Here is a 13,814-nt window from a genome sequence, read left to right on the forward strand (position 1 = left end):
GAACGGGCGCAGAGAATAAATATCATACGTGTAAAGTTTAAATTTTTTATGCGTAAGCCAGAACGGTCCTTAATTTTCTTTCAAAAACTCCCAACAATTAATAAAATGTAAACAAGCTTACCGCAGCAACTTAAGGATATTTTTCGTTCCCCTTTTCTGAATCATGTCGAAATTTTGCTACAAAGGTCTTTTAATGAAAAACTGGCACAAGTCTGTTGCTAATTACAATGTTACAAAAAACGAAGATAAAAAAAGGATATAAGATAAAAAAACTCAAATATCACTCCTTTAAGTTCCAAACTCTACAAGCATAGTCGAGCATTATCTTTTAATATAGAACTCATATGTGTAGCTAAAGTAACTTTCCAAAAGAAAAACATCGATGAAACGAAAAATGAAAAAAGCTTTATGATCACTCCTTAGCATCTGCCACACCACCTGCTGTAATGGCAAACATGGCTTCGGCCTCGGGGAGACATGGTGAATCGTATATTTTACAAATTCTTGTTTCGCCACGGCCCTTTCGAAGATACAACCTGAAATCGAAACCGGTTTAGTTATAATCAGCGGCAAAGTGCGTGACTGTAACATCCGACGCTGGTTCGTATATTGCTTTATGTCTTAAGAAGTTTATGTAGAAAAAATGGAGAGAAAATGCTAACATTATAAACAATAATAATATGTTTCAGTAGGGTAGGATATTACTTTCTTTTTTCCTTTATGTGTAATAGAAATAATGATGTTATTTGGAATACGATGATAAACCTAAAAACAACGTTAAAATAAACAGAAAAACCTCAAAGACAAAACAATCACAGAGACAAAAAAGTCTAACATAAATATTAACATAGTTACATAGCGATATCGTGTCAAAAAGGGCTTTTATCTACAACTTCTTTAGTTCGCAATATTCTGCTTTGTGTTCTCAAATTTGAGCACAGTTTGCGAATTGAGGGGTTTTCTAGGTAGTGACTCGTGTCTTTATTGTTAATTTTTTCTTTTTTGAAGTTTTTTTTTTCAAGTTCTCTTTTGCGGACAAGTTTAATAATTATAGCAACAATTTGAACAGAAGGTAGGTAGGAGTTAAGAAAAATATATTTTCATTGATAATAAAATTCAGATTACAATCCAGATTCACAAATTGTGTTGTTGGGTGGCATTACAGCTTCTTTTTTTCAATGATCCATAGCTAAAAAAAAGTCCAAAGAGATGAAAATTTCAAGATTTGTTCTGGCATGTGGATCTCGAAAAAGTAAAGAAAAGCTTATCTGAAGTTTACAACATTTCGTTTATTTTTTCAAGATCTTTTTGCTAGCTTGCTAAATCGTACAAATAAGAATAAGAAACAAAACTATGTTAGTTCTTAAAGTAAAGTGCGAGGTATGATTCATTTAGAAATTGAAATTATCTCCCTGAAAACATGATACCAAACTGCGGGGCTCTTCTAGGCTTTCAAGAAATAATTCTGAGCTACTCATATTAGTGAAAAAGCTTTATATTTAATAGAAAGGAAAAAGGACTTGTACAAGAATTATCAGAGTGATAGATCATATGAAAACAAAAAGAATGTCAAGAAAATTGATAAAGCATGAAAATATAAACTAATGAGGTGTAAAGTGGAGGCCATCGATAAAATTGCCGAGGATCTGGTAGATGCAGCTAGAAGGCATAATAGTAAAATATTGTACAGACATGTTAGCAAATTGAGAGGGAGTAGTCAATCCGGACTTGTCCCAATTAAAACAGGATTGAGGCGACAATTATCGATAAGGAAAAAACTAAAGAGAGATGGGCGGAACATTTTGAGAATATGCTAAACCGAGATAGAGTTGCAGGAAAAGATATAGAGGAAAATTAAAAAGTTTGTGATACCTTGGATGTGAAGGAAGTTTTGTTTTGTGAGGAAGAATTGGCGACAGTACTAAAATGATTAAAAAATAATAAGGCTCCAGGTCCAGATAGTGTGGTAAATGAGTTTCTTAAATATGGTGGCTCTGAGGTTAGAAATAAGTTACTGAAGATTATGAATATGATTTTTGAAAAAAGGGAAGTACCTAACGATTTTAGGAAAACCTTAATTAAACCACTTTATAAGAAAGGTGATAAAAGTGAATGTGGTAATTATCGAGGCATTAGTCTGGTCTCTGTAGGTAGTAAATTACTTAGTAATATGATTCTTTTAGACTGAGAGATGCTGTAGACAAAGTTTTAAGAGAAGAACAGTGCGGTTTTAGAAAAGGTAGAGGATGTGTCGACCAAATTTTCACTCTTAGGCTAATAATTGAGAAGTGCCTGAGTTTTCAAACACCTCTGGTCTTCAGTTTTATAGATTATTAGCAAGTGTTTGATTTCTGTTGATAGACGAGCTTTAGTAAAGGTTTTATCCTTGTATGGTATACCAGACAAATATATTAAAGTGATTAGTGTACGAGAGTAACACTGCTGCGGTTAAGGTAGGAAATGAGGTTAGCAGCTGGTTTTATATTAAATCAGGAGTTAAGCAGGGTTGTGTTCTATCCCCCTTTATATGGATTATTTTGATGGACTTTGTTTTAAGGAGCACAGGAAAGGCAATGAGAGACCACGGAATCAAATGGGGAGGTAAAAGTCTCCTGGACTTGGATTATGCTAATGATTTAAGCATCCTATATGAAAGTGCGAGCAAAATGAATGACGTTTTAGAGGTTTTGCTAGTTTAGGGTGCTAGAATTGGTTTGAAAATTAATGTTAAGAAGACTAAGTCACTAAAGCTAGGAATAAGTGAAAATAAAAAGGTGACGTTGGGTAACGAAAAGATTGATCAGGCGAGTAGTTTCACTTACCTTAGTAGTATTATCATTAAATACGGTGGGAGCAGTGAAGATATTAAAAGTAGAATAGCCAAGACTCAGGATGTTTTTTTACAGTTGAAAAAGGTTTGGAAGAATAGGAAGATAAGTCTGCAAACCAAGATTAGAATATTAGAAGCTACAGTGATGACAGTGGTCAAACATGGTTCTGAAGCATAGACGCTCCGAAAAGTGGATGAAGATTTGCTAGATGTTTCAAGAGAAATTGCTTAAGGATTTTTCTGGGTACCCGGCTGACTGACCGTATTTCAAACAATAGGCTATACGAAAAATGTGGTTCAATACCGCTCTCTAGGGCTATAATGAAAGAAAGGTTGATGTGGTTAGGGCACGTTGTGTGGATGAAGGATGACAGATTGCCGAAGATTGTTCTTTTCGGCCAACCGTCTAGGGCTAAACGGAAAGCAGGTCGTCCCCGCCTGGGATGAGAGGACGTCATAAAAAAGATTTAAAGGAAATAGGAATTTCGTGGGCGGGTTTAAAAAGGAAGGCTTTGAATAGACTGGGGTGGAGGAGGAACGTACGTGTGTTGGCATCAGGCGGATCGGCGCTGCGGTGAGTTGTTAGTAGTAGTAGTAGTAACTCAATGCTGCAATCCCAAACTCTAATATTTTTCACTTTTGTGAAATTTTCCGTATTTATCTAATTTTCAAATATTCAAAAAAGATCTATGTTGTGTCTCCGTTTTTCAAGAAATGCAATTCTAAAACATTACACAAAAACATCTTTCCCGAAAGATGCTCACCATCCAGATTCAACCAGCCCCATGCTGTTTCTCTATCCACACCCATATTGCCCCCAATTCACTACCTTACATCAAGATATGAAGAAAGTTCATATATTGTTGTCTTTATATTATGTTTTTGTTGTTTTTATTTGTTATTGGTTGCCTGGTTATACAAGCTAGACTCTCAGCCGGGCATACCCATATTGTAGTTGTATTTAGTTTGTAAATACAAGATCCTGAACCTGAACTACCGACAAATTAATAGGCAATCTCAAGTCTATCCATCACTGCTATTTATGCCCTTTCGCCCTCTTTGCGTTTTTATTGACCGTTTTAATTTCTTTAAATTAATTACTAGTTATTAATATTTCCGATATGTTGACTTATTTCTCTGTCTTTTTTTTTACCTATTTTGACAGTTTTTTTTTTGCTCTGGTCGTTTTAAGTTCGAGTCAATGCAAATTCGGCCCACCTGGGTTTGTGATAATCATTTTTTAAGATAAGTTTGACCTCTTATTCTGCAAAACTGCTCAAAAAGGTGACGACGTGCAGTGTATCAATTTGCAAGGAATGAGTAAACTGCTTCACCGTCTTTATTTTGAGTCGCATTTAGTAAATGGTCGACAATTACGTAAGAGGCATGGCTTTCGTTCAAACACATTCTGTACGGATCTTATTTATACATTATGAATGGTTTTAGAAGAGGAAAAAGAGGGATAGAAATTGTATTTGATGTTCATATACTTTGAATGGGTGTTTTACCACATTCACTGGAATACGCTCTAGAAAACTCTCCAACACTCCAGCCAATCAGGGTCTTTCAGGACCATCTCTTGAGTTAAATAAGGATGTGTTCTGCCCTCTTTACTCTTTGTTCTGGCCCAGATTATGTCCTTCGTGAATTCAGAGAAAGTGGAACGGGAAAAAGCATTGCAGACATCGAACTTGAAGATGATATCTGTCTTCAAGGAGAAGAAAAACCAAAACTTCAACAGTTTTGGATGTTGTGAGAGACAACGTATCACAGTTTCGCCTTTTAGTGAATACATCTAAAGTTAAAGGATGGATATCACAGAATCCCCCCTCGATACAAAATGCATGTCATCTAATAAATGTTGGTCACCAGGTCATCTACCAGAAGATATTATTAGATCTGAACCAATCATTATACGAAGTAATTGAGGACTGGTTATGTGTTTTGGGGATTATGGTATGATATTACTTCTGTGGGAGATAGAAGCTCTACTGCTGTTATACGACTAAGAACAAAACTGATAATTTTGGGACCCTTCTTTCCTCGAATGGGATTCATAAAGGAAAACAAAGTAGTGAATTATTCTCTCTGTCGCTCTTGTTTTCAACGATTAATAGAGCATCTCGTCCCTATTACAAATAAATTGAATACAAGGCTATCCAGGAAGGGGGTTAGGTTTGTATTCTCCCCGCTCCCTTCAAGTTTTGGTCGTAAAAACATAGCACCAATGCATATAAACAAATTTGATGCGATATCTAAAGTTTTTATTTTTAAACCCATCCCCCCCCGAACAAAATCATGGATACTGCCATGATTGAATAATACTGACTGAAAATTTAATAAAAAAGAATTTGACCAGTTTAATAATAAACTCTCCTAACAGTCCCAGCCTTTGTGAAGCTGGTAAAGCCATAAATAGTAAGCGTCGACAGGAAAAGCATACTTGATTATATCTTCGAAATTACCGCTAATAATAGGGCCTTCGAGTCTCTCAAGACCAAAAAGATTACTGAGCACAAGGTGCCAAACCAATTGGTAATCTAAGAAGAACCCAGAAGACAACAGCTGTCTATGAAAATGTTAACTGACTCAATACTATTTCAACTTGGATTCTTGAATACTTTGAGTATTGTGTCTTTGTCAATAATACGAGTTCAATTTTAACTTGGCAAAAAAACAAATAAACTATCAGGCTTTATTTTTGTTTTATTTGATGTCAAACTTTGATTTTACAATCTCCAACTGATAGCCCCCCCAAAAAAAATTCAATATTTATGGCTCTTCTATTATTGGGCTATAGCAATAATTTATTATCCATCATGCTAAAATAAACTATGAAATGTTATTATAGTTGTTCTTAAACTCTTCCCTTTTTTGTTTCCTATCACTTTAAAATGAATATATTCTTTTTTCCTAGAATTCTGATTAGCCAAATTTTCTAAAATTTCGGTCATTACTTCTAATCTTTACGAAGGACCCTCTCGAACTTCTCTGTATGGAGGCATGGCAAAAATATACGACACATCAGAAAATCATGGAAAAGACGAAAATCTCTTCCCCTCCTCTTCTCAAATTGACAACAGACATTAAAAACAAAGATCTTTCCTCCATAAAGTTTTGGGAGAAATACAATACATCACAAAAAAATCAACACAATTGAGCCAAAAACTAATTGGACAGCGGCCAAAAATTTCTACATCTCCTCTTACGATGTTCCAACTGTGTAGGCAAACAGTTCCTCAATAATTATTGTTTCCTATTAATCTTCTTAATTTCCGGCATCTAGAAGCGATGAAGGACTCGTGAACACTCTAAAAGGGTCCATCAAAATAGACCCCTTTTTAGTGCCAGGAATAGCTTTTTCTCAAATCATCAGCGTTTGGAGCTTCTTGAGTCTTCATTATGTAGTAAGGAAATCAATTAGCAATGAAATTCATTCAACTTCAATCTTCGGAAGAAGATAGTGATGGTTTAATCATATTTTTATAAATTTTCCGTATGATTTCTAGAGAAAGGTTCATTAAGACTTGCAACTGACATTCAAGCATTGATTACACCTGGATACAATTTGACTATTTTTTTTTAATATTCCAAACTCTTACTGATATATTATTAAAACTCTTACTTTAAATGCCATGGATAACAAGCTATAAAAACTTGGTGAAAAGGTAGCAACGAACTGTCCTATTAATATACGTTTGTCTATTTAAATACTTCATTTAGAAAACAAAAACAGGGGTGACACCATGTTATCAAAGGAGAACCCTCAGGAAACATTTCTACAGTGCATTTGACAAGACATAAGAATAGGCAAGCAAAATCTAGTTACGAGATAATCAAAGTGCTGTATTCAACATGCTTCTCTCTTAAGAATACAGAAGAGGTTAAGAAGAATACGTTATATGTTACCTTGTTGTAGAAGCATGAGCCATAATATTCCCTCTGATTGTTCTTTTAGGATCCGCAGCAAATACAGCAGCACCATCTACTGTTCTGTTTTTAACATGCCTCTCTCCTATGAGTAAAGAGGTTAAAAAGAATAGGTTATATGTTACCTTGTTGTAGAAGCATGAGCCATAATATTCCCTCCGATTGGTTTTTTAGGATCAGCAGCAAATACAGCAGCACCATCTACTTGGGCAACCACTTGATTCGTAATGACAACAGCAACACCAAACTAAAATAAGAAATTTTTTTCTAAAGAAACGTCAAAAGAAGGGAAATTTTTTTCTCTTACTTTAGCTTTCACAACAAATTAAAAACTGAAAAGCAAGGGCGATGAGTGAGAAAGATAGAGAGATAAGAACCGTCCAAGATTTACGTTAAATACTGATCAATGCGGGACGACTTCAGTAAAAAAAAAAAAAAAAAAAAAACAACGTAAATAGCTGAAGATGTGCCATAATGAACTGCAATATGCCTCATTCATAAAAATCCTTAAAAAAAAATACTAAAGCGTAACCGTAAAAAGAGTAAACCAATGAAATTCTGCGTTAAAAAACTTGATTTGACTCTTAAATTCAAATTTTCAGGAGATTATATTTTCCCCGAAATATGTTGTCAACTGAGGGGACGCCCGGCAGATTACTAGACATTAAATTGTTTTCTAGACATTATTTTTCAACCAAATACATGCATATTTAAAAGCATTTAAAACACTACATCATGACAGTTAGGGGCAGATATACAAAAACCATTTATCTCTTCAATTAAATATACTAAATTGAGAGGAAAATACGGGAGGAGGAGGACAGAGAAATCAAAGAGAAGCTGCGAGGTCGAGAGGAAGAAAAAACAGAAACATGAATTTAGCAGCAGAAGGAAAACAGCAAAGATGTAGAAACAGGAAAAAATTTAAACTAGCCAAGTAACAAAAACCAGATCACACCAGACAAACAAATAAATGGAGAAAGAAACTCAAGAGGCTTGAAGTAAAACATCGAAAGAACTGGTTGGAACGAAATTTCAAATTAAGATAGAAGACGTAATCGCCAAATCTAAAGCCACCAAGTCAGACTATAAAGCAACTATAAACCACAACTTAATTGGGAACATGATGTAGTTATCAAAAATAAACGGGGCTGGACTCCCATGCAAGATGAAGTTAATTGTCATGCATAGTTTTGAAGCAACAGTTCAAAACAGTATACAAGATAATAAAAACAGGGCTGAACTTCCTCAACAGAATGTCGTGAAAAGTGTGACTGAATGTTTGACACGTTCTAATATAGATCTTCTTAGAGCAAGGATTCCAAGTAAGAAGACTTAAGTCTAGAAATATTCCTTGTTTTCGTATGGTGGTATACACAGGGTTCTTTCAAGCCTGAGCCCTCAGTCAGGACTTTTTGACTGCCCTCGATTTTTTCAATTTAACGGGCCTTTGAGGTCTTTTCGAACTCGCATCGCATCTCCAACTCCCTAAGGTGTGGTGCCTCGTGTTAGAACTTAACAAAAGCGATTAACACAACACTGTACCTTTAACAGCACAGATAGCGAGGAATTCTCCAAGTGCATAAAACTATGGTAGTTTAGACATAGTTTGCCTCATAATGAAAAAGAAAGTAGTTAACTTTTAATATTGTAATTAAATAAAAAAAACAAGTTTTTTTAACTGAAAGTAAGGAACGACGTTAAAACTTAAAACGAACAGAAATTATTCCGTATATGAAGGGGGCTGTCCCCCTCCTCAACGCCTTGCTCTTTACGCTAAAGTTTTTTTATTGTTTAAAAAAATAGAGTTGTGAGAAAGTCAAACTTTAGCGTAAAGAGCGAGGCGTTGAGGAGGGGGACAGCCCCCTTCATATACGGACTAATTTCTGTTCGTTTTAAGTTTTAACGTCGTTCCTTACTTTCAGTTAAAAAACTTGTTTTTTTTATTTAATTTTTGAACGTTTTTGAATTAATGCAGGTTTTGATTTTGGCTCACCGTACATGAATAATTAAAACAAAATTTGCATATTATATTTGGTTAAATGGCTTTTTCGAAACTTGTTTAATTTTATTTACGAACGTTTTTATTAGTAATAAATATACGTAACTTAGAATTAACTTACGTAACGAACTTCTATATTCATAAATTTTTAACACGTATATTAGGGGGTTCGCCCCCTAGTCAATACCCTGCTCTTTAAACTATAGTTCGAATTTTTTTTCCAGTTCTTTAAAAATGACCTCTTAATCACACTCAGTTGATCAGTTGAAAAACTTGTTCTTTTTTATTTAATTCCTGATCTTTTTCTTTAATAATGCTGGGAAATCCGGCGCCCCCTTCATAGCAATGTCCCTTCCCCCATGAAGACTTCCGTCATGGAAAGATCCTTCCATATAGCCCCCGACCCTCTCCTTCCCCCACCTACCAGAAAAAATCTCCTCTGAAAAAGTCTGTATACTTCCCAATAACCAATACTATATGTTAACATTGAGTAAAGTTCATAACTTTCAGCCCTCCCCTGGGGACTTTGGGGAATCAAGTCATCCTAAAAGACATTTTTATCATATTTTCTACCCTGTTGAACAAAATGGATATCTCAAAATTTTGATCGGGTGACTTTGAGAAATAAGAGCGTGGGAGGGGGCCTAGTTGCTCTCCATTTTTTTTGGTCAAATAAAAAGAGAAATAGAAATTTTAATTTCCGTGCCAATGATCCCTCTAAATACTTTATAGTACCAATGGTTCTAAACGAACACCCCGGGGAAAAAAAAAACAAAAAAAAAAAACAAACAAACAAACAAACAAATAAACACGCATCCGTTTTATTTATTATGGCAAAAAATTTAAAATTACCCATTTTTGTATATAAGGGTGTTAAACATATACAGTGGGGTTATCTGATACGCTGAATATGATGGTGTGATTTTCATTAAGGTTCTATAACTTTTAGGGGGTCTTTCCCCCTTTTTTCGAAAATCAGCCAAATTTTCTCAGGCACGTAACTTTTGATGGGTAAGATTAAACTTAATGAAACTTATATATTTGAAATCAGAATTAAAATCTGATTCTTTTGACGTATCTTTTGGTATCAAAATCCCGTTTTTTAGAGTTTCGGTTACCATTGAGCCGGGTCGCTCCTTACTTACAGTTCGTTACCACGAACTGTTTGATGAAATAACCTTACCTTTAAGCGGAGAATTGCAAAAAGTCCAAGTAAAAGGTTCATTTCCTTAAGCGGAGAATTGCAAAAAGTAAAAGGGGCATTTCCTTAAGCGGAGAATTGAAAAAAGTCCAAGTACAAGATGCATTTCCTCAAGCGGAGAATTGAAAAAAGTCCAAGTAAAAGGTGCATTTCCTAAAGCGGAGAATTGAAAAAAGTCCAAGTAAAAGGTGCATTTCCTCAAGCGCAGGATTTAAAAAAGTACAAGTAAAATGTGCAGGTCCTCAAGCTGATACTTGAAAATAGTACAAGTAAAAGGCGCATTTCATGACGAGCATGATTGCAATAAGTCTAAGTAAAATGTGCCCAGTTCCTCAAGCTCAGAACTGAAAAAAGTAAATGTAACAGGTGCAGTTCCTTAATTGGAGAATTGAAAAAAGCAATATGTGCATTTCCTCAAGCGGAGAATTGCAAAAAGTCCAAGTAAAAGATGCATTTCCTCAAGCGGAGAATCGAAAAAAGTCCAAGTAAAAGGTGCAGTTCCTTAAGAGGAGAATTGCAAAAAGTCCAAGTAAAAGGTGCATTTCCTCAAGCGGAGAATTGAAAAAAGTCCAAGTAAAAGGTGCATTTCCTTAAGCGGAGAATTTCAAAAAGTAAAAGTAAAAGGGGCATTTCCTTAAGCGGAGAATTGAGAAAAATCCAAGCACAAGGTGCCCATTTACTCACGCGCAAGACTGAAAAAAGTCCAAGCAACATGTGTAGATCCTTAATTTGACACCTGCAAAAAGACCAAGTAAAAGGCGTAGTTCATCAATCGTAGACTTTAACAAAGCAATATGTTCATTCTCTAAAGCGGAGAATTTCGAAAAGTCCAAGTAAAAGGTTCATGTCCTCAAGCAGAGGATCGCAAAAAGTCCAAGTAAAAGGTGCATTTCCTTAAGCGGAGAATTGCAAAAAGTCAAAGTAAAATGTGCATTTCCTCAATCGGAGAATTGAAAAAAGTCAAAGTAAAAGGTGAATTTCCTTAAGTGGAGACTTTCAAAAAGTAAAATGTGCTTTTTCTCAACCGGAGACTTACAAAAAGTCCAAGTAAAAGGTGCATTTCCTCAAGCTGATAATCGCAAAAAGTAAAGGTAAAAGGTGCATTTCCTCAAGTGGAGAATTGCTAAAAATCAAAGTAAAAGGTGCATTTCCTCAAGCGGAAAATTGAAACAAGTCCAAGCAAAAGGTGCATTTCCTTAAGCGGAGAATTGCAAAAAGTAAAAGTAAAAGGTGCAGTTTCTTAAGTGGAGACTTGCAAAAAGCAATAGGTACATTTCCTCAAGCGGAGAATTGAAAAAAATCCAAGTAAAAGGTTCATTTCCTCAAGCAGAGGCCTGAAAAAAGTAAAAGGTGCATTTCCTTAATTGGAGAATTGCAAAAAGTCCAAGTAAAAGGTTCATTTCCCTAAGTAGAGAATTGCAAAAAGTCCAAGAAAAAGGTACATTCCCTTAAGATGAGAATTGCAAAAAGTCCAAGCAAAGTGTGCTTTTCCTTAAGTACAGACTTGCAAAAGTCCAAGAAAAAGGTGCATTCCCTTAAGCGGAGAATTGCAAAAAGTCCAAGTAAAAGGTGCTTTTCCTTAAGCGGAGAATTGCAAAAAGTAAAAGTAAAAGGGGAATTTCCTTAAGCGGAGAATTACAAAAAGTCCAAGTAAAAGGTACATTTGTGTAGTAAAAAGAAACCAGATACAATTGTCTTCAATTTAATAAATAAAATTGTAGAATAAAATCGCTTAGAGCGCTGTGAAAAGGTTCCCGATTCCGTTACCAAGTATGATTTGTTTGCGAATACCTTGGATTTGCAAACATGAGAAACACTCCAGGGGATCAGGTTTCTATTGTCCACCGTCCAGATGTATTTTTGACAGCGCATAAACATAATTTGACAGGAGTTAAATGATTCCGAATAGTGGATCCCACTTACCTCATCGGCTAGTCTTAAAAGCATCCTCAGAAATCGGGCAAGATGCATCTGCCTTGCTGACAGTTCCCCTCTACCTGAATAATCTGTTCTATATAATGCAGTTGCAGAATCAACTATAATCAATGCATACCTGAAAAAGGATGGTCTCATCATTGTCAATGCCATATTCATTACTTTGTAATGCTATATAAATGTTTTAAGCGGATGTAACTTTGTTGAATATCATCCGTCACTAAAAGCCTTTTAAAACCATTTCTGTGAGAGGGAGACTCAAACAGAACACTGCAATATGGCCTTTAAACTTCGATAATGTGCAATCTAAAATTGGCTAAATTTGCCAATCAATTTTAAACGGATCTAAACAATTAATATAACTGAAATAGTGTAGTACCCAATAGATTAAGAACAATGATACATAATACTAGACCAATTGTTAATTTGGAGGGGCTTTTCTCTACACTTTCCCCAAAAATTTACCATTTACAACGATATTGAATTCTATACAATACTCGTAATAGCCTAGTCTAAGGCTTGAACTGTGTTTTGTCAACTTTTAACGTAAGTAAAATAAATGAAAAAGTCTTATACAAATCGAAAGAAAAACCAATACCGCTGTCAGAGTCTAGAGATGCTCTTTGATGACACATATCCATTTTTATGTCTAGTTTTGCCTTTCTCGATTGTATAATGCAGGATTACTTAATTAGAATAAGGTAGGATATTGAACATGCAACTAGAAAAACTTTCTACAACAGGCTCGAGAGGATGTAGTATATTGCCACCACCCTTTGAGCCTGTCTTTCTTAAAACATATGGAACGAAAAATTAAGGCATATCTTAATGCCCTAACTTATTGACCGATAGATTTAATACACATAATATTACCAATAACCATAAATAATAACAACAGAAACTGGGCAATTTAGTAAATAAATAAATATATATGAACTCATATGCACTTTAATGCGTGATAATTTTTCATAGTGAAAAAATATTGAAATAATTTTTCATAGTGAAATAATTTTTCAAAGTGAATTAATTACAAACCACTTACTAAAAACATTTATGTCGGAAAGTTTTCCCTTGAAAGAACATTCAGAAAAAAAGACACAAAAATACGATATTCAGGTCAAACACACTAAACATACCGTCCACTTTTATTTGTTTTCCAATAATTCTACACATTTCATCTGTTTTTATTGATGCGACAATTTAAATTTTCACAAACCCACATACTCCCAAAAATTATTGCACACATAAAGGAACAATTATTTCTCGAACCACAGAAACTATATAAAATTGTTATATTAAATTTATATGGAGGCTCCATACTCACTTGTTCTCACTGCGGGGCTTAAGGACTCGGCCTTATTATTTTTAAGCGAAGAAAAATTTCGGTGCGCACTACAACTAGATTAATATCGGTTGAAAAATAAAACTTTAGTAAAAAAACAACAACAACAATCAATTGACCCTATACATTTTTCTAATCCCATCCAGAATACCTTTTTTTAAATAAACAAGTTTTTAATCAACCAATGAAAATGATAAGCCTTAAACAAACAAAAAATGAAATAATTTATGAGTAAAAAATACGAAATCCTTTGTGGGGAGAGGGAAAATGCGTTTCTTATGAGCTAGAACTCGTTGCAGAATTTCTGGAAAGTGACTAAAATGTAACTGGTTTAAAACAACGAAACATATTCGTAAGCAACTTCTTTTTTTGCAAATTTATTTTTCCTATAACTTAAAAAACTAGATAAATTAATCTTTGATTTTTTTTCCGTTAATTATTACAACTTACCTAAATCTTGTTGGCAATTTTAGCAGGAAGAAAATACACACAAAAAACAATAGGTAGGCAAAATATGAGACTCTCGAGATACTTAGGAGCTAAGACTATATAATCAGCCATACGATGGCCACAG

The 13,814-nt window shown here is 34.6% G+C and overlaps 1 protein-coding gene across 5 annotated transcripts in view; it reads right to left on the reverse strand.

The window, feature by feature from the left end:
- Positions 1 to 313: 313 nt before the first annotated feature.
- LOC148950237 (DNA repair protein RAD51 homolog A-like) overlaps positions 314 to 13,814 on the reverse strand; it is a 146,016-nt gene continuing 132,515 nt past the window's right edge. For all 5 annotated transcript variants that reach the window (XM_089092254.1, XM_089092258.1, XM_089092257.1 and 2 more), the window contains exons 5-7: positions 11,887 to 12,016; positions 6,886 to 7,007; positions 314 to 536 (exon numbers count right to left, since the gene is read on the reverse strand). In XM_089092254.1, the coding sequence (XP_088948380.1) occupies positions 413 to 536; positions 6,886 to 7,007; positions 11,887 to 12,016 (376 nt within the window). In that variant the 3' untranslated portion in view covers positions 314 to 412. The remainder of the gene's footprint in view (positions 537 to 6,885; positions 7,008 to 11,886; positions 12,017 to 13,814) is intronic.

The sequence above is a fragment of the Artemia sp. Qi Xiang Cuo genome, chromosome 7, assembly GCF_049724085.1.
Source record: "Artemia sp. Qi Xiang Cuo chromosome 7, ASM4972408v1, whole genome shotgun sequence".
In the NCBI taxonomy this organism is placed as follows: domain Eukaryota; kingdom Metazoa; phylum Arthropoda; class Branchiopoda; order Anostraca; family Artemiidae; genus Artemia; species Artemia sp. Qi Xiang Cuo.